Here is a 22,095-nt window from a genome sequence, read left to right as displayed (position 1 = left end):
GCAAAAATGAGAGAAATGCAGTTTAATACTGAGAGTTTCCACATTGGTGACCACTCTAGAGCTCTGTCAGGGCTCAGTCTCCTGGTGGATATAAGCAACCACTATTTAGGAGAAACTCCCAGCTGGGATAGGAGGTAGGAACAGAGGGAGCCAGTTTAATGACCCTGAGACTGATAATGCAGATGTTACTGGGACAAAGATACTCAAATCCATCTTATGCTTGCTTCATCTGTGAATTGCTCCCTATACAAAAAGTTAACATCAGTATACAGAACATATCAGACTAACACTTCATTCTTCTCTTGAGTGGAGTAATGTTTTAACTGATACCCCTTAAGAGAATTGGGACAAAGTCTTTCTGGTTTACTCCTCCATGTAATTTGTGACTGTTTACTAATAGATGAATGCTTTAGGTATTGCCTACTAGTTCACACTGTAGTATCTAGTTCCCTCAGTGCCTCTTAATTAAGGTGTTATCTAAGCATTACAGCCAAAAGATGGCAGAATAGGTGAAAGGATTCATACTAGATGAAATATAAGTGGTTCTAGAACAAGAAGGTACCATAAATGGTATCTTAATAGATCTTTATTCCTGTCCTTGAAGTTTCACTGCAGTAACAGTATTTCTATTTGTTAGCTATGCTGTTTTTGTAGGATTAATGGATAACAGATCCTTTGCACAGTGAGGTATAGTCTGTTTCATGGTGGTTTTCAGTGTTGGGCTGGTGGGATGCAATATCCTCCTTTAGAAATACTAATTCAGATGTCTCTGACCAGGGCTTACTGTACAGATTTGAGGTCAATGGCTAGAGGACTGAGCCACCCCAAGATACTTTACCTCGTAGCTGTTTTGTGGGGGTTTTTTTGAACCTCCTGGTACTTTCAGTTAACTTCCAGTATGGTTAATCTGTTGAATTAAGGGAGTAAAAGAAGGAATCGCAGCTCACTGGGATTTTTCTCAGCATAGCTATTATGCTTAAAGGATGAATTTGAATCTGAACTATTAATGTAACCTCATATAACCTTGCTGTGTGCTGAAGTAACAAGCTACCACAAACATTAGAGACTAGAAGAGATGAATGCTACTGGAAAGGCTTTAAAAAATAATTGCTTGTCAATACATGAAGAATACATTGCTCTAAATTATAAATTTTTACCCTTTTTAAAGGGAAAAATGTGAAAAGACATTAAACTTTATTGCAACTTTATATTCATCTCCATTCTCTCTGAAGTCTTAGTAGTGGTGGTTCACTGGAGCTAATTAATAATTTTAAAAGGTAGGTAGAAAATAAGTAAGGCTTTTACTTTTTGGACCAGTTGCAAAGATATGACTCATAACTGTTACTCCCAAAACAAAGCCATAGACAGCCTCTTTGTATTAGTACTAAAGTTTTAGTAATTTTCTCCAATTTCTACTGGGATATGCTCCCTGCTACAAGTTTAAGTTATTTTCCTTCCATAGTGCTTTTCCCAGTATAGAGATTTTCTGTGGCATGCTGCTGATATAACTGTTTTGAGGGCAGTGACACTTAGTCATCATAGAAATCTTCCTGCTCTAATACAGGAATAATTGGTAGAATATAAATGTCTCCCTATTGCCGAAAACATTTTAAGACCTATTCTTTCTTCAGCATAGGTAGACTGCTTTTATGTCTATCCTGTTTTTTAAAAGGAGGGGCGGGGAATCTGTTATTTCAGTAGGCTTCTGAATGTTTGTCCTGTCAAGGAAGAACTTGGCTGGTTTGGGGGAAAACTTTTAAAGGTGTGTGTTTCCTAATATCTCCTCTTAGTTGCAGCAATGCTTGTTAATCAGAACATGTACTGTGAATTTGAAAAGTAAAAACTTGTTGCTTGCATTCTACCACATAAGTTGTGGCATAATGCAGTTTTCTCTCTTTGCAGTTTAAAGGATTTGATCCCAACGTACTTTGTGTAGCTACCTTGCTCTTTGAGGGTGACAGAGAGAAGGTTCTTCAGCATGAAAAGCAAGTCTATGATATTGCCACCAAGTTTGGGTATGCTTTTCCAAGAACTTTTTCATACAAAGCTGGGAGTTGACTGTTCAGGAAAAAATAAATTACCGCATTTTTCTAGTGATTACTGTATGGATGTTCTCAATGTACTAGTTTGGCAGTAATCAATTAGCCACTGAATGTTCCCTTTGATAAATATGGTTTGTGCTAAGTCTTAATAGGTAACTTTAGTAAATAACTTCAGCTGTCTATCACAGAAAAATAAGTACTTGATTGAATATAGAATTGATGTTATTAAAACGGAAACTAGCCCTTGTAATTGCTTATAGGCATAGAACCTGCTTGTTTTGCAATGCTAGATTCTGTATTTTAACTACAGAAAGGGAAGACAAAACCAGAAGGGTAACACTAAATCTTTGCAGAATTGATGTGAACATAAGAAACTTATTTAAAAGGAATTTGTGTTTAGTTAAAGGAATGCAGTGAATTTGTTCCTCAGACTGTTTTCTATTCTTGTAAAGGAACAGAAAACATTCATTAGAGTGGCAGGCTGAATAATGATCAGGTAGTTTCTGTCCTTCTACTTTGATTAAGCATGATTGATAAGAATCATCATTAAGTGTGATTTATGGAGAATATACTTTTTTCTTAAAGTTATGGGTAGTATTAGTCCTAACTATTCAAATATAAGTACTGTTTTATCCATTTCAGGGCTATCCTGTCTGAAAGTTGTCTTCACTGTGCTTTCATTCTACCACTTAAGACAACTTATAAAAATGAGATTTCATGTGAGCAGTTTGCTAACATCCAGCGATAAGAATAACATTACTTTTGATCTTAAAGAGTATTTTAATTATTTTTTAATGTTGTATGCTAGAAAAGGCTTCAGCTGTGAATCCTTTTGTATTTTGGTATTTCAAGGTGATGTATTGATAAAGGGGGGAAACTTGTCTGTATTAGATCTGTTTGAAGATGGTGCTATCTATGCTGCTCAACTAATAGCCTTAACTGTTGGATAGTTTAACCTGGTTTAAAATGCTTTTATTCTTCAAGATGTCTAATTTCTCCCCTCCTTGGATTTACAGGAGCTTCTAGGAGGACTGATTACAGATACATAGCTCTTCCTTGTTCTCAGAAACCAGTAGTTAAACTCACTTTCATAATGCTTTTAACTTCATAGATAGTGAAAGCAAGGCTTCCTTTTTGTTTTTAGCAAGACTTCCTTTTTTCTTTAGTGTGGTGTCTTTTTATCCATTCTCATCACTTACATTTTTGGGATCTTAAGTCGGTCTTGTTCTTATGGCCTGTGAGCATACAAGTGCATAAATCCAATGTGCTTAGAAATGTAGTTATACATATTCCCGTAAAGGAACATCAAATATACACTATGCCTAGTTCAGTTTCCCTTGCTCTTTTGTGACATTTGAAGATTTATTTTAAGATCACATCAAATATTTTGTTACTGTTAATCTCTTTGCATATCTTTTCATTCCATAATCTGGGAAAGAGTTAAAGGTCTGATCTGAAGTAACTTCTCATTTCTAATGAAAAGACCCTATTATTTGTGGCTATTCTAACACAGCTTAGACAGCTCAGCTTACACATATATTTGATAAAGTAATTCTTCTTGGAAACTGGTGATGATTATGCTGGAAAACTAATTAAAACTCTTGTTAATTGCAGTGGCTTGGCAGCAGGAGAAGATAATGGACAGAGAGGATATATGCTGACATTTGTCATTGCTTACCTTCGGGTAGGTCACCTTTTGCCTACCTGCTGAAACTTCTGTTAATAGAAGAGACACATCTTTTTGCATTTAGATTTCAGAGAAAGCATCTTCATGTAACCTTGGATGATATCTCTCACTTTTCCCAGAGGCTATACCTCTTCCCTTTCTGACTAGAGTTTACTTGTGGACCTTCATCAGCAAAATGTCATAAAAACATTGACTTATGTGTTAAGAAAATAGTTTCTAATAAATGGTAGAGAAAACTAGATGGAAGAATGCACAAGCTGTTGCTAAATAAACCAGATTAGACTTAAATCTAGAGGTTGAATGTAATTGGAGGCTGGGAGAGTACTTGAAATACTAACGTGCTTACTTGGCTCTTAAATGTTCTTTGGACATCTGCTTATGGCTGTAGTTCAGATCAGAATTCCAGGATAAATGGAACTTTAGTCCAAACTGTTGCAGCTGTTCTTATGAATTTTAGTCTTACTGTTTGAGACTTTTTTGTTAGAATAGTATGCACATCCAGAATACTAGGTTTTATTTGGCTTTTGTAGGCAGGGTCAAATCAATTTCCCTGTACTTCAGCAGGCTATATTTAAAATGTGCAAAATGTTTGTCTTTATTCTACCTATATAGGAATTACATTCCAAATATTTCTAGGTACGTATTGGTTAGCACAGCAGAACTCTTGGCTTGATGTTATAGTGATACAAATATTTCATTAGTGTAGGCATGCTGACAGCCTGACAAGTTGTCTCACTATAGCAATGGCATAAAAATGTTTGTCATTTGTGTCTTTGAAGAGCTACTCTATTTTCATAATTATAAACTAATGTCACTGGGACAGGTGGTTGTTTTTGCTAAATAGACTTTCTAGTTTTTTTCATTCAGACTGAAGTTGCTCAACTGTTAGCTATGTAGCATTCACTGTAATCCTGGATGTTGATGCTGAATTTTACTGATAATTTCTCTGTTTATTAGGACCTGGGCCTGGATTACTATGTAATAGGAGAATCATTTGAGACATCTGTTCCTTGGGATAGGTAATTATGTGATTATTTAGAATTGCTTAAAGCTTGTACTTGATTTCATTCAACTTACTTCTAACTCATGGTTGCTTATGGGGGAACTCTAATTTAGGCCTTATGTGTATTAGAGGTTCCCTGATATGCCTCAAGTCTTGCATCTGTGTGTTTTTGCTAAAGTTGCTAGTAAATTACATATCAAGACTTTGTAAATGCAATGTATGCAAGCATTCAGTAATATTTCTACTTAAGTTAGCTTACTGTAACAAATTCAGGACTTGAAATTGCCCAGTTCAGTAAGCTGGACAGTGGTTACAATAACTATATTGTGTGCTAAGCAGCCACATGGGTGGGATCAGCAGCGTATTTCACACAGAAAGGTCTGTAGTGAAGATTGAAAAAAAACCCACAACAACCAACAAACAAACCCAAAACATTTACATTTTTTCTTTCCCCGGTAATGCAGGGGAATGAAAACTGAAAAGATGTATTTTACCCAAGATTAAGGTTTTTCCCTAAGCTTTTATTGTTAGCTATAGTTGAGAACCACTTGACCATGACAGTTTAATATATGAAATAATTTTGAATGCTTCTGACTATTTGGTAAGCCAGAAGCCTCTTAAACAGGATCGAAGCTGATTTGATTCAAAGCTTTACAGTATTTAATGCAAAGTGGAAACTGTGTGAAGTGAGATGGCTTAAGCTGGTGAGCCTGTACCCTTGCTATTGAATTCAGTGGCAGCAGTAAGTTCCAGCCTCTGCTTTGAAAATTGGCATAGTATCTTGTGGGTGGCAGAAATCTGAGGACAACGTTAAAGCAAAATTGTTCTTTTAGCTTTATAGATTTTGAAGGATGCTGACTTAGCTGTGAATTTGTCTCCCTTGTTTCAGGAGAGATATTTTTTTTCCTAAGAATATAAGAAAATACTTAAAATTGTCCTCACCAAAGCAAATGCTTTCAAAAACCTCTTTCTACTTTGACTCACAATAACTATGTAATTTTCCATGAATCATTTAGTTACCTTGTTCCTGATAGGCTGGAGATACTTGAATAAAATATTTAGCTCCACTTTTTTTATTCACTAAATAAACTTTTTTTGTGTATTACTACTTTCAATCTGCAAAGTAGCTTTAGATCTGTGTAAAATGCCTTAATCTGAATTATATAGTATAGCGTTGTAGACCTTCCTGGGAGAACATACTGCTGAAGAAATATGGTGATTTTTCGATTGTTCTAGCACTTTGGATGCACCTGGGTCTGTCCTAGAAGGGGAGGGAAAAGCAAAACAAGTATGGCTTATGACAAGATTTAATAGCACATTGCCATATTAGAACTATAATATTTCAAGCTGGCAAGCTAGTGCTTAGGTGGAGTATCTCCAGTTTTGGCCTTGCAACATACCAAAGGTATGGAATTAGCAGAGTATACAAGGCCTTAGAGTTCTCAGGCTTTCTACTGTGGGCTGTATTTGTCAACTACTTTGCCAAAAATTTGAGGCGGTTTTGCTGAGAAAGTAAGGACATACAGAAGTAGGTAACCTCCATTTTCTGTTGAACATTTTTGACTCCTAGTCTTTATGAAAAAGAGCTTTCATTATGTACAGTACTTCAGAGTAAACTTGCTGTGCACAATAAGTACAGAAAAAGCAATACTAGTGAAGTCTTGGTGAGGGGTATTCTTAGAACAAAAACTAAGCGAGTTAAAACTGGTTCTAGAAAGGAATCTTCTGTTTTATTAATTACACTTTTAAAAAAATTACTGAAACCAAAGCTGTGGTTTTTGGCAAGTTGTATAAAATCAACTATTTTAACATGTTTAATGTTATCAAATTATATTTTAACATGTTTTCTGTTGCAGGGTTTTGGACCTTTGTAGGAATGTAAAGGAAAGGATAGTAAGAGAATGTAAAGAAAAGGGTGTTCAGTTTGCTCCTCTTTCTACCTGCAGGTAAACCATGCAACAACCTAAATTTTTCTATAACCTTTGATTAATAAGAGAACTAAGGAAGAGGTCATGAAACTTGCTAGCTAGTAGCTAAAGTGCATCTATTAATGATATTACAAACACTAGTAATCTTGACCTTTCTCTTTAACCTGCAATTGGATTGCATATAAGAATGGATAATTGGAGGGATTAGTAGCAGCACTTGATAGGTCTTGACATGTAGTCTTGCTTATATGCACAAAAGTGTAACAATTAAAGCTTCAACTTACAAAATCATAGCATTGAGTCACTTATGAAGTATGAGCAAATAGCATACAAAACTATTTTGAAAAAGATGCTACCCTTTTCATAAGGTCACTTATTTAATTGTGTAATCACATAATGGCTGGCTTAATACCATAAAGCTTTGTTTGTAATGCAGTTCTTGTCAACAGGGTGACGCAGACTTATGATGCAGGAGCATGTGTCTACTTCTACTTTGCCTTTAACTACAGAGGAATTAGTGATCCTATTCATGTCTATGAACAAATTGAGGTAATGTATACAAGAGCAATAGTTGAGGGGGAGAAGGTGATGTCTTATAATACATGATGAACCCATTGGCCAGGCTAACTGAATTTTACAGGAAAGAGCTCAAAATTCTTTGTAAAGCTTTGATCATTAGCAGCTTGGGAAAGGGGTGCGCACTAGAAGTGCACTAAGTAAAGACTACTAGGTGACTGGTTTAGACATCAGCAAATGGGTAGCTGTGACTAAAGTATAGGAAAGCTTGATCTGGAGTTTGTTCTTAGGTGGCAGAAACTATCAACTGCAAAACCCAAATCCATGGGAAACAAAACAGTTCCATTATTTACAAAGCTGCTGCTTTCACTTAATAGTCAATTAGTCTTTCAAATACATGGTAAAACCATCAAGATCATACTTGGATAGTGCTGCATGTAGAAAATAATGTATATGAGGGGGTCTTTCGTGCTGTTTCAGGGAATTAACTGCTGTGGCGATTTGTTTAGGCTTAGGTAAGTGCTGGTATATAGTCTGCTGTTAGAACAGTTGTAAGCTGCTTTGACACTTATCAAAAAGCTTTGGAATAACTCTGCTTTAACACTTGGGCTGGTGAAACACTATACTTGCCTAGTTAGGGGAAACTAATATCCTTGTTACCTTGAAGATTTAATACTTGGATATGTAATACATAGAAGGGCTATGGCTAAACTGCTTTTCATCCTACATTTTGGTTCATAGGCTCAAACTTCAGCACCAGAAAATTGCTAATAGGACTGTGGAGATATGGTCTATATTTAAGTATGAGAAGAATGATATGCTAAGTATATTTTTCAGAAATGTCTCTTGAACCTGGCAAGTGGATGCAAAATTTTATCTACAAGTTCTGAGGCTTTCATGCTGTTGAATCTAGGACATTGGAGAATTTAATACTTGAGTGCTTATTTAATGAGACTTTATTAATGCTTAGATATTACCATTTATTGGAATTTGGTTAGCAGTGTGATCATCTGGATGCAAGCCTTCCATTATAAGTGACTAAATTTAACCTAACAAAGCAAGTTTACCAACCAAGTATATGCACTCTGTGACAAACTGAGAAAATCTAACTGCATAGGTATGGTTATATACATTATTCCTAAAAAAAAAGTATGCTTTTTAAAAAAAATATTTAGTGCTTGTGCTTTGTTACACCTTCTAAGCTGTCTAACTATTCATGATCAGCTGGATGGAAAAGAAGATTCTAGAGCTTGAAAGTGTTCATATATCTTGTAACATAAATTCTGTGTTCTGCCACAGACTTCACCCATGGAGGGGTTGTCAGTTGTGAAGTACGTCACTTCCTCGATCAGAATTTTGGAGATCTGGGTCTAAACTCTGGTCTGAATAAGGATCTTAAATCACCCTGAGGAGCACGTTTTCAAACTTGCTTATTGCAATTAGTTTTTCATTAGGCACTTAATCTTCCAGATGAGCATCCCAGCTGCTAGACTAGTTTCAGCAAGGGGGAAGTGATCCAGAATATTCTCTCCTGCAATAATAGATTTGTTATAGTAGATGCCATTTGAAATGTCTTGGCTTTAGTAATGTTTATTTGAAAAATCCCCACTTAGATTTATTTGCAGACTGGAACTAAAATGTTCACTTGTATTGTGTACCCTAATTACTTCTGAACTTTTCATAGACCTGTGTACATGAGTATGGTAGCAAGCATTTCACTAAAAAGTCTTGTGTGTTTGCTGTTGAATAAATCCTTATCTTTCCAATTTAGAGGGCTGCTAGAGAAGAAATACTTGCCAATGGAGGGAGTCTGTCACATCACCATGGAGGTAATGTTCTCAGTCTAATATTAGTCTCTTTGATACTGCTAAATATTCATGAATAACATAAAATAGCTTGTAATAGAACTGTGAAAAATATTTCACAGACGTGAACTGAACTTACTGGGGGTGAGGAGGGGATGTCCAGGCATTCTTTCTGGAAACTTCTCACCCTTTTGCCAGACTTCCAGCAGGAGTGTCCCTAGACCTGGTTTGCTTGGCATCAAGTCATACAATGTGCTGCATTTATGAGCATCAGCTTCAGACCTTTGATAGGAAGTCTACAGGTTTCAGAACCTGAAAATGTAGTTGAGTGGTTTCTTAGACAACTTCTACTGAACCTTGTGCAGAGGTATATTCAGTTAGAAAGACCTCAAACAGGATTTTTGGTCTTAAAGTTTAGTGTCCCTTGTGGCTAGGTGAATACTGCTAGCCCTAATTCCAGGGCACTTGGTGAAAGTATCTGCATAAGAGCTAGTGACTTTAAACTGGGCATGTTGCAATCTACTGTTTGTTGTGTAATTTGTTATGTAAGTACTGATATTACTGGCTTGCTGTCTGTTAACTTCTGATTATCCAGTTTCCTCTCTTTGGAGTTTGGGGATTACTTGTCCTGAATTACTAGCCTCTTTGCAAGCTATTTTGTGCTTTAATATTAAAATTTAAGGACCAGTGTCATATATGTGATACTTCACGTACCTGATGATTTATTTTGCTTTTCCCACATATTCAGATAACCTAACTTGGTTTTTAATCTCTAATGCTGTGAACTTAAATGTCAGAAAGACTTGTTGCAGAATCAGTTTGGTTTGTGCAGCTAGCTTCTTGAAACTGGTTAACTTATTGCATGTTTTTTTCTCTCTGCTTTCTTGAGGCATTGTCTGGCCACAGAAATAACAGCAAAGAGGAAGTCTAATGTTTTAAAATTAGATAAAGAAATTGTAGTTCTAAGAAAGCTCTGTGTGGGAACAACAGAAGTGTGTGCTTTAAAACATCTTGGTGACTTCCTGGACTTGAAACTTCTAGCTGGGGCTGGTTTGGGGCATCTAGCTTTGATAGAAACTGAAATGATATTGCTAAAGCAGCACCCAGGATATTGAAACATTGGTAGGTGATTAGAACATGAGTGAAAACAGTTTCAGTGTTTTTTAATATGCTCTTATTGTCTTCTGATTAAATCTTTAATATGATGGTATAGTGGACTAGTCAATTATCACATATGGGATGTGGAATTTACCACCACCACCACCCCCGATGTACTGTTGTGCTCCCCTGCTGTGGCAGCTGTATTTTACTGTGACTAGCATTTCATCCATTAACTCACATGCAGCTGGAGCTTGTCACATTTGGGTGTATTTGCCCTCACCGTATGAAACCTTGCTTACAGCATATGTTGAACAAGAAAAAAAGTTTGTTATGTAGCATTTTCAAAAGCTTGCACACTTGAACTTTCTAACTCCACAGATACGGAAAACTTGGTTTGTTAGACTAAAGTTCCTGTTGTATGCATGACTACCTCTTACACTGATAAATATTTTCTGCTTTGAGTGTTTTTTGTCTGGCAGGTCGTTGTGTATGATACTGAAGATTCATTTTTTGATACTTAGTACATATGCTGCTGAGAATTAGCCTAATAGTATCAGTTTTATTTACTGACCTTCAGGCTTTGTCATTCTTAGCACTGCCAAGACTAGTCTATTGTGTGGGGTAAAAGAAAATACTGGTGCAATTTCTTCTAGTATTTGTCTTGTAATTGTGATTAATAACAGTTGTTTTCACTATCTGGAAACAGACAGGCTGGTTTGTCTGCCTACAATCACACTGTGATAAATGGAGCTATTTTAACTCTGGTTTTGTGTATCAAAGAAAACAGATGTAGTCTGGGACTTGAGGCTATAGGAAATACGAAGCCTGCTTAAGTCAATCTTCATACACTCCTTGAGTGAAGAAGTGGACATATGTGACACTGAGATGCATAAAGCTCTAAATCACTTCACATCTAGGGAGGTATTAACTGCAGGTAGACATATAGCTACAATCTACAGTGAGAACTGAAATCATGATACTTTTATGAAGAGTAACTTCAGGAACACTTTATTTAAGGTTCTATTTTAGTCTTAGTATCTCTTCTCTCCTCTGCTCCCTCCAGGCTAATGAAAAATAATTGTAACTTTTAAGCAAGATTCACTAAAGGTAGTAATACTATGAGGAGATTCCCCTCTCCCAATGACTTTTGAGACTTAAAGCTTTTAAGAAGTATAGCTGTTATTTTTAAATGGATTATATTGAAGATCACACTTTGCAATATGTGAGAACAAGAAAATTCCAACAAAAAACTGCAGAAGTGTATCAATACCAGCCTTGTACAGCAAGCATCTCATGGACACAAGAAGCTATAGTGAAGTCAGATATATACATCTGTGTAACAAATTTATCCTTTCAATGTAACAATTACTTGTATTTTGGAGTAGACTACCTGGATTTTCTTGTCTTAGAAATCTGGATATCATTTCTATAATACTGCAACCTAAATGACTTTCTCCTTTTAATCAAATTCTGTCTTGAAGTGTTTCTCTTGACTTTCAAATATTTAATTTGTCAGGAATGGTTTTCCAACTTTAATATTAGTACTTAACACTTGATAATGATTCTGGATTATGTAATGAACAGAGTTTACATTTAGAAAGAATGAGGCATATGTGTTGCTATAAAAATACACTTAACAGCCTATTTGATCAGCTATGTATTTTATGTGGGGGGAATTCAGCCATTCTCCAGTGCACCAGAAATTCTTCCTTATAGAGAAGGTTATCAGACAAGTCTGCCAGGATCATAAAAATCTAAGTGTTAGGTCTGTTTCTTACTAAACTTGTTGTGAACAAACTGCTGAAAAGCTGCTTAGTGGTTTTAAAGTAGCTTTTTAATGTGTGACTTTGAAGTGATTACTTCTGCTGCCATTGTCCCTTTTGGCTAATGCTATGACATAATCTGAGCTAGTAAAAGCTTTTGAAAGGTATTCAGGAATTAGATATCCTAGTTGTAGCGTTCCTGGTCTTAGTTTCCTACTATCATAGTTTTCACCTTGCCTTGACTATGTCCTACAGGTAGAATGTGCACATTTCTGAACACAGCTTTGATTGTTATGCATTTCTGGCCACTGAGTACCTTCTAGATTTGAGTTGAAGTCTCATGTAAATAAGGATTGCTAGAGCCACCGATACCTTCTAGAAACTTAGCGTTTAAAGAGCATCCTTAGAAATGACAATTTCTTGTAGAAACAAGTTTATTTAGATACATGATTCTTCTAATCATCTAGGGCAAACTCTAAAACCATCCATATGATGTGTCACACCTTGTGTTCTTGAATTCAGGTTTTGTAAAAAACCATGCTTTTTTGTATACATAAAATGCAGTGTGCTGAGGAAGTATCAGTAGGTATGACTGGTGTATAAATACAACTGTAACCCCTTGGGGTACAGCATCAGGAGGGAGCTGACTGGATTTGAGCCTGATCCCTTCTGTATTAGCAACCCAAGCACCCATGTAAATCTAAGGAACAGGGTAAAAATTAATGATTGTTTCCCTTGCAGGAAATGTTCTAACTAAAGCTGGTTACTTAAGGAAACAATTACCAGCTTGGGCTATTTTCCTCAAACCCACCATTTAGCCACTTAACATAATAGAATTAATCATTTTCTACTTTCTAGACAGATTGACTAGAAAAAAGGTTAACTAGGTAACCCAGGCTCCCCAGGTTTAGGCAGAGTATCAATTTCCTGGCAGGTTATGTATGGAAACAAAACAAAAACCACTACCCCACAAAAACCCAAGACAAACCCTAAAACCCCCTGCACCTTACTTGCATGTAATTGAATGCTTGACAAGGCAATTCATTGCAATTCTTTGGCATCATTAAGAGGCTGTGGTTTAAGCTATACACTGTAGTAATTAACCCACACAAACTACAATATCTGGAATTGTAAAATTCCATTATGGAGGAGTTGAACACATTTTCTCATCTACATGGGAAGAGTATCTTAGCTTTAGGTTAAGCACTGGAGGCTGATCATATGGGTTTTTTTTTAAACTAGAGCTTGCTGTATGGATTAGAACAAGTTTAAACTGACACTTGACAGAGTAACCTTATGTGAAGTAATGCAGTTTTATGTTCTTGCTTGGTCTGAACGTCTTAATAGAATAGTCATCGCTGGTGCCTTTTCCACCAAAAAAAAATGCAGAGGGCTTTCTGATTAGTCAACACAAAACTTGAAAGTACTGAAGTTATTTAGATATAAAGTGAAAATGTGTAAGATGTTATGGTGGTAAGTGTTAAGTATGTGATAGAATTCAGGTACGCTGGTCCAATGTACTTCAGCACTACTACAGTATTAATGTCCTGACCTTTCTCAGTGTTGCAGCTCTTTCTGGAAGAGTAGTAAGCTGTTAAGCAATTTCTATGAGTAGAGAGATGCTTTCTGTAGAGAACACCAATTTCAGGAAGTGTGCAACAGCTGGAAGAGTCCCACCCTTCTCACGACCTGTTACTGCTTCTCCTTTTGCAAAGCTATGCTGCAATAATTACCTCTAAGTTGAAAGGGCTGCAGCAGAGGAAGTCTAGAGCCATGTGCAGTGCCACTAGAGCCTATTTCCACTGGTGCCACACACTGCTGTAAATCTGTATGGGTGCAGAGTTATTTCTGGGATTGGTCACTAAATTAAAACTTTCCTTACAAGAGTGTTCATGTGTACCCAAGTATTTCATATTCCAAAAGTGAAAAAAACAATTGCTGCCTGCTGTTTGTAGCTCCATTCTTAGGAGCCAGATTTTCTGCAGCTATCCAGATGCATTTTTGAAGATGAGCACATGTAGCCTTTATGAGCCAGGAGAGCTATACTTCAGTTTTATCATCTTTGTGGCCAGCAGATATGTGCTCTCTATGCACTTCTTTGAAAAATCATGCACATAGGAAAGTTTTGGTAGAGTGTAATGTCGATGCATGTTTGGTGTTTTTTTTCAAAAAGTGGGTTCTGCAGGAGCAGCATAGAGTATGGTTGCCCTTCTCAAAAGTGTATTTTATTCCCTAACAGATTAAAAGGGCACTGGAAGCATGTGCAACCTTTCTAATGAAATCAGTGAAGGGTTGGACCAGCCACATATCAGAACTGAGAAGTTGCTCACATGCTTTTTTCTTTCATATATGAGATTATATGGACTATAATGATAAAATTTGAAAATGCTGCAAAAAAACTGGTGTTGGACTGTCTCAGGGTTGCTACTGAACAAGCTTCTTGGCTTTCTGGTCTGAAGTATGTTGTGTGAAGTAGACATCTTGTCATGTTAGGGAGTTTGTACTCTATGTAACAGGCTGGGCTTCAGATTAGGAAGCCATAAATCTTCAGTGAATGTTTTAAGGCATTGGACTGCTCAGCACACCTCAGGAACAGGGCACGTGCCACTTGTAAAACTTGAAAACTAATTCTGTTGTACTTCATCTTGGATAATTAAGATGTAAGATATCTTCAGAGGAAGAAGATGCAAGAAGGAATGGCTGTATTTGTTTCCAGTTGGGGCAACGAGGACTGTGTGTGTAATGGTGTGTATAGCTAAGTAGTGACTTGTTAAGCTGCTACAAATTGATTGTACAATGTTAAACTGATTTGAGAACCTTTATTAATAATGTTATGATATGTTGTACAGAATCAAATGAATTTGATATCATTTTTAATTGAGAAAAGTGTACTGGGCTGACAGCCCAGAAGTGGTAGAAGCTTGGATAAAATCTAGTTCTGTGCACACTCATGTCAGTTAAATGTCTATATAAATGGCATCATCTAGGCCTAAAACTAAAAGGCTAGAAATGGAAAGGTGGTTTTCTGTAGCCCATGGTAAGATCAGTCTTAACCGAGATCTTTTATTGGTGGGGAAGTTAAGGCTTCCATGAGCCCACAGCTGTTCTTTGGCAAGGCTTAGTGTGGAGTTAACCAACTTTGCCACTTAGAAAATGCCATAATAGTAAAAGATGTTACCATGAATGTAAAAATAATTCCTTCTCCTTTCCCCTCTTATCCTTGAAGCTAATTGGATTGTCCTGTGGAGGAGAAGGGCAGCACTAACCTGAAGTGAAACAAACATAAACATTGCTTTTCGAAGTGGTGCTCTTGTCTGCACAGAGCCTTTCTTTCACTTGGTCTATTTTCCATTTAATCAGATGGATTTAAAATTTGAAGGGTGAGACTGCTTCAGTGCTTTTTAACTCTAATATGAAAACCTGAGTAGGTGAAAAATCCATGTATATCTTATTGACATGAGCAGTAGGAGCAGCGGCCTAACCTACTGTTATCAAGGGGTTAAAATATTTTCATTGAACTTGTTTGTGAAGGACTGCTGGTAACTGTAGTACAGCTTTTTTTTTCTTTCCAGTTCACTAATCAAATGTATGTTAGATTTATTATTGCAAAAGTATAAACCATAGAAAATTTGACAAGATAGATGTGTAAATTATCACTTTGACAGAACTAATGATGCACTCCAAGCACCTTCTGTTTTCCAGCACTTGGTGAGCGACTTCATTAAATATGCAACGACTGTTTGGTGCTGCTCAGACAGTAGTTCAGTTCCTTGTGGAATTGCATTATTACTGGAGGTGTAAAAGAGGCAGGCATGCTAGCTGTTGGGCATCCTGCTGTGATTCTAATGTGCTCCATCTTGTTGGAGCAGTTGTTTGCAGTCTTTTCAGGACAATTACATCCATAACCACAGGACACATTCACTGAAACTATATTACAGATAACAGTTGAGAATGGTAATGACTGTTCTTCAGCTGTTTGTGTAAGAGCCAGTGTGAGTGACTTGAGGTGATGGTCAAGCCACATCCATGGTTCTTTTTTTGTAGCAGTAGCATTAAATTTCCCCAGATAAAATTCAAGTACATCAGCTTGCTCAGTCAGATTGTTGTGATGGTATATTTACAGATGGGGTCTTTTTTTTCGTGAGCTGGGCTGCAAAATACAACCACAGTTCCTACCACATGACAAATTCTTTTGCCCTTCAGTTATGATCTTTGCTCTTGACACACATGCTGCTGATAGTTTTCTAGCAAACTGCAAATTTCATTTTCTCACTTTATTTGCTTTTTCAGTTGGCATTGTGACTAGCTCATATTCCTTAAGGTATAAACAAATATACTCTGTTCTCCAGAGGTCTCCCTGTAATTTATTATTCTGATGACAGTTTGATGGTTACCCTGAAAACAGGGCACAAAAGATGGCTTGAATTTAGCTTCAGATACTCTTAAAGCATCTGTCTCTCAAACCTCTACTATATGGCATCATACTGACAAATGGATTGTGTTTCAGGCTGTCAAGTTAAATGTTATAGTGTGTTTAATGAAAAAATGTCCTTTATTTTGAATGATCTGTTAAATCAGAGTTGATGACTTGGTTAATTAGTATGTGAACACTCGGCCATTTAACAGGACTATTGTGAGACTTCAGTGAAATGAGTTTTTAAATGGCTGGTGTTTCAGCTTTGCTTTGTTTGTATGTTGTGAATATCTATTTTTACATGGGGAAGCTAAGCTATTATGTAATGGTATGAGCAATTACCAGGCTGTGTAAAAATTTGAGTGAAAGATATTTTGCTGATTTAAAACTAGGCTTTAAGTCTTCTCCTTAGAAAACAATTGTTTGCTATTTAAACCAGTACTGTTTCAAGTTTGATTATAGAGTTATATTTTCACTTTAAAGCAATCAAGAGGTGTGGGGTTCTGCTTTTTAGTAAACTCCTCTACGGCCTTAAAATTAGCTTGGTGGCTTTTAAAAAATTGTTACTGATTCCCTGTTTTAATAGAATGTGATTTCAGTCTAAGCTTAATCTGAATTTCATAGTTTCTAAAGAAAGTAGACAGTGTGGAACACAGTCTTCCTCTGGGAGTATGCTGAGCTTAATGAGCTTGATAGTCTGGTGGGCTCAATAAATCAAATAAAGCAAAACATTTCTCATTTTTGAATAAAAGCATTTATCACACAGTGTTTATTCATTCATGGTCACAAGATTGATTGGCTCCTAGAATCCTGCCATATATTGAAGCACTTTGTTTTTGTTTTTCCAGTAGGCAAATTACGGAAGCGCTGGATGAAGGAGAGCATCTCTGATGTTGGCCTGGGAATGCTGAGATCTGTTAAGGAATATGTGGACCCCAATAACATCTTTGGAAACAAAAATCTTTTATAAAGCCCTGCATAACATGATGTACTAAACTTCTTCAAAGTTACTATTGAAATTACTCCACTTTCATTGTATTGGTATCCCAGTAATCAAATATAACATAACTAAACTAGACTAAACTAGTAACTTGATTTTTTGCCACTCTCTTTCCCCCTCCCCCCAATAAAGTGTAAACATTGCTGTTGATGTTTATGGATTTTTACTTTACAATGCTCTTAAACTCTTACACTTTGTGCCCAGTAGGTTGTTTATTATCAGCCAGGAAATGCAGATTTGGTTTTGCAGGTTTGGTCAGGCAACACAGCTGACAGTATTTTCAATGCTGGATACTGCCATATGTTTCTTACTAAAGCATTCCCTGCAAGGAGAACAAAGACTGGCAACAGTGTTTTCTACAGAAGCAGTTGCTCAACCCAGCTTCTTGCTAAAGGAATGCTGCTAAGAGACCGATGAGGGAACACCAAGAAGTACTTCACCATACTGAAGGATTAAGTATGTAACAGATTTGTAACCGGTGAATACTTAATGTTGGAAGGTGGGCTTTGATCAAAAGAGACAATGTTAAGTCAAACTACTCCTAAAAACTGGGTCTCCACTGCAGTATTATTGGAAAAATCTTACACAATTGAGCAGTTCTGAGTTGTATTTGTATTGCTGGGATAATCTTAAATTAATTGTAGGTCAGTCACTATTAAGTTTTGTACAATGGACATTTCTCACTGTATGTTGAAAACAGGTTTGTAACAAAACTTTGAATTCATCTGTACTTCAGTCCTAGTGTGTATGGGTTTTGCTCCAGTTTGTTTTGCAGAGATGCAAAATATCTTTTTCAGTTAGGAAAAGTTTTGGCTATTCAAATGAAACTGCCCAGCACTGTCTTTTGAAACAGTCTCAACAATTTAATAAAACACTTAAGTGGATAACATACTGTCATCCTGAAAGTGAGCTTTCCCATTTTAGTTTTGTACAGTTTCCTATGGCCTTTATGACTCATTTACTTCACTAGTAGCCACAGTTTAATTGTCCACTGAACTTTAAGAAAATGAAATATTTTCTTGATCAGTATGAGTAAGCATTTTTACATTGAAACTTGAAGCTTAATCAGTAAAACTAAAAATATTTCTGAATACTCATGTTCCATTTTTAAGGTGGTTCTTTTCTTAAAGCAAATTATCCAACTTTTTGATAATTTGTGTATATGATTGCATAGGATAAAAATACAGACTATCCTTTGAGGACACTGTCTCTAGCCAACTGCTTTACAGCTCTGTAGTGTCAGTTTGGACACCTTTTGTATTGGTAGTGCCCTTAATGAGGAGGAAAATTGCTTTTTTGTTTTTAAACTATTTTAGAATACAGTCTGATTTAGCTCTCCGTTTTAGTAATACACCAAAAAGTTTAAAATGCTTGAAAAATATTGTATATCAGACAACTTTGAACTTGTTTAAAGATTAATTTCAATGCTATAATTAGTGATCAAAAAAAATGGACCACTCAAAACATCACTTTAAAATGCATGCTGTCAGGGTACTTAAGGTAAACTTTTTATGATCTGCAGGTCATAAAACAATGATATTTGCAGTGCAGCTAGATTTATTTTGGATGGTCTTTGTTTTGCAACATTTTGACACAAAAATCTACTCTTCTGTATTTTTGGCTTTGGCCCCTAGAGTTTGTCTTACTGCAACCAAAACAATATCTGTAGTCTGTTTTAGGAAGCTGTCTTTGCACTGTGGTTAAGTGTTCCTTAAGTATGCAATGGTATCTCAGCAAAGTGAACTACATGTTTATGCAAGGGACTTATCTTGCATACTGTATGATGGTGACTACATGACCACGGCTGACATCTTGCTAATGACTTGTATCACTCTGAAAGAGACCTTTCTAGGAGTTGGTGAATATGAAGGGTGTTTATGTGCCTCAGTGAAAGTGTATTTCCAACTATGAAGGATCAGTTTTGAAGGAAAGTATTTGAAGGCTTTTTTCAGAATGACAGCACAGAGCTAAAACAAGTAGTTATAGCTCTAATTTTGACTTAAAGTACAACACAGCTCTACAACATCCTTTCCAATTCTTAATTTGCTGACTATGGTTTCCTCATCCCCTCTTTGTTTTGAAATTAAACAGGCAAAACCTCATATTCTCTGTCTAACCTTTAAACAGCCACTGGCTTCTGAAGTGATTTAAAATGCAGTAAAGATTTTTACTGCATGTCAATTGTCCTATGGGAAGGTGAAATAACAGGCTATAAGGGTCCCAAAGCAATGTCACTGGATAGCTTTGAGGAAAAGATTAACTATAAATGTAATGAATAACTTTTTTCTAATGGCCACCCTATTGCTGTCTTCCTAAATGGTTTTTCTATCTCATGAACTGGTCAGAGCTTAGTTTAACTGCAGTTGAAATGTATGTATTACTGACGGTCTTTAATTTCACATTTTAATTTCTAATGAAAATAGAGAAAAGGAACGTGAGTTCAGGAGACCTAGACACAATATTACCCATTGAAAAGAAATCTTTTCTTCTCTGATACTGAAGTCTTCCATGTTCCCATAGCTGTAGCCTGTTCAGAGATGGAGTTTGATCCACGCAGATCAGAAGTGTATCTTGGCATAACACATGGATTGTTTGACTGTTTTGTCCATATGTAAGTTATAAGCAGTTTTAATTTTGTCATGACTTCCAATTACACAGCTTCTGCTCCCTTTGAAGGAGGAAGGGTGCAGAGTGAGTATAGCTTGCCTGTTGAAATCTATTTACATTAGACACCTTCATAAAAGTTTTGAGGGGAAAGGGGAAAAATCTATTAGAAATTGATCCAGGGTCTAAATCCTACAGATTTAGGAAAACATCTCTCTTCTTAACTTACAGTGTATTGGTTGAGTTAGAGATGTCATCTTTGCCTTATAGCTGTAAAGAGAGGCCAGGCCACATAGTTCTTCCATAGCAATGTTAATTAACTGATACCAGTTTCAAAGGCATGGATAGGTTAGCACTGAAATCCAGAAAACCCAAATTGCTTTCAATCTTGGAAATGTGTGTTTATCAAGGTTGTAACTTAAATTTCTGCAAATAAAGCCAAACTGTCTGTCATTTTAGTGTGAGATTAACTGTAAAACTTCAGTTGTAATGTTAAGAGATTCTATAGAACCTTATATTATTAATAAAAAGAAAATGGGCCCAAACAATTGTGGTTTTGTGATGAAGCTAAACAATTATATTCTACTAACTTGTCTTCTTTGGTCTGTCTTAGTTTGCCGGTGAACTCTTGCCTAAGGAAAACTATTAGGAAGGCTTTGGCATTTGCAGAGAGAAGTAAGATTGAATTTGTAAATGTGTGCTACTAGAAGCTCTGCTTTTGTGTCCCATGTAAAGAAAAATAGGAAAGCAAGAGAATTGCAGTGAAGGAAGGGCAAAATGGCACCGGAACACCGGTCTACTCAGTTCAGAAATTTTACCTCCTCAGTATTCCCTGTTTGGGCAACTAGGGGACCATGTTCAACTGCTCTTGGAAAGTTCTCTCAATATATAATACAGGAGAGTACATACTCTTACTTAGTTTCGCCATATTTTAAAGACTGGCTATATTAAGCTATTGCAACAGATACATAGTTTCCTTATGTTGTGCGCATGTCTCATGTAAACTTCCTTTTTACAGGTCCTAGAATCTTGGAAGTTCTGCATGCATGAATGTACCGCATGCAAGCAGAAGAGGTATTTTTTGGGTATCTGTATCACTGCTATAAAGCCTTTATGCCCTGTAAGTGAAAATGGGTGAAATCACATCTTGAAAGAGCTGTTGAATTGTCTTATGTTAATGCAGTTTCTTCAGTGCATACAACTCAAAAATGGCAAAAGCCATAGTGTGCAGGGGACAGGAGAACTAATGACAGCTCAGTTTATAGAACTATGACAATTGCTTAGTATGACCCAAGTTTTTGTGTGTGCTTGTTCACAGGAAGGAGAAAACTACTTGACAGTCAAGCATTTTGTTTCCCTTTTATTAACAGCATAAAAATGCAGCATCTTTACTTAGATCCAGATTGTCTCAATTTGAAGGAGATCTTAAATGATTATATACTTCTGTCAGGACAACAGCCAGATCCCATTAGTGTTCTCTTTCTTAAAAATAAGTTTTCTAAACTCAGACCTGAACTCACAGCTGTGTAAATATTATATGCTCACTGCTTATGGTTTTGTAGTCCCAACACTGACTGAATTCCACATAACTTTAACATAAACTGATGTCTTTCCCTAGGCTCTTTATGGAGACCAGAATTGACAGGTGGTTGCTTTGTTCGTGTTCGGCTTTAAGGTCTGCTGTGATGCTCAAGAGCAGAGGTGATCAAAGATATTTCTCAAAAATGTTTGCCATGCTGTCTTTGAAAAATACGAGTGCTGTCAGTTTGAAATTAAAAAGTCAGTTTCAAAAATACATGGGTTATAGTATTTCAAATTGTATTGTTACTTGCAATATTTACCAATACAAGTTGCAATAATATGTACCTCTACTGAAATGCTGTGAAATGTTTTAATTTATGAATTTTTTTGCACTTTGGAAAAACAAAGCATTGAACTTTCTATGGGAAACTTTATGAATGTTTAATTTTGATTCAGAATAAAGCTAAATTTGTTTCAATTGACTGTTCAGAAATTCCGGTATAACATTCCCATTTGAGTAGCGTTCAGCCTATTTCTACCTTCATGGTAGTACGTAGCAGTCACTCCCTACATATGGGGACATAACAACTTTTAAATTGACATATTTGTTGTAGTACTACAAAGTATCATAGCAGCCTTCTAAAGGATAAAACCGAAGTGTTGGTCATAGCGATGAAGTTGTGTGTATGCAAGAAGATGGTGCGCAAAACC

General features: G+C 36.3%; 1 protein-coding gene across 5 annotated transcripts in view; it reads left to right on the top strand.

Moving 5' to 3' along the window:
* AGPS (alkylglycerone phosphate synthase) overlaps positions 1 to 18,148 on the top strand; it is an 82,922-nt gene extending 64,774 nt beyond the window's left edge. For all 5 annotated transcript variants that reach the window (XM_027810655.2, XM_027810657.2, XM_027810658.2 and 2 more), the window contains 7 exons: positions 1,903 to 2,015; positions 3,657 to 3,726; positions 4,687 to 4,748; positions 6,589 to 6,678; positions 7,110 to 7,209; positions 8,948 to 9,005; positions 17,108 to 18,148. In XM_027810655.2, the coding sequence (XP_027666456.1) occupies positions 1,903 to 2,015; positions 3,657 to 3,726; positions 4,687 to 4,748; positions 6,589 to 6,678; positions 7,110 to 7,209; positions 8,948 to 9,005; positions 17,108 to 17,229 (615 nt within the window). In that variant the 3' untranslated portion in view covers positions 17,230 to 18,148. The remainder of the gene's footprint in view (positions 1 to 1,902; positions 2,016 to 3,656; positions 3,727 to 4,686; positions 4,749 to 6,588; positions 6,679 to 7,109; positions 7,210 to 8,947; positions 9,006 to 17,107) is intronic.
* Positions 18,149 to 22,095: the final 3,947 nt, after the last annotated feature.

This window comes from Falco cherrug, chromosome 8, assembly GCF_023634085.1.
Source record: "Falco cherrug isolate bFalChe1 chromosome 8, bFalChe1.pri, whole genome shotgun sequence".
Taxonomy (NCBI): domain Eukaryota; kingdom Metazoa; phylum Chordata; class Aves; order Falconiformes; family Falconidae; genus Falco; species Falco cherrug.
Note: the sequence above shows the minus strand (reverse complement) of the source record. Positions and strands in the feature narration are given on the sequence as shown.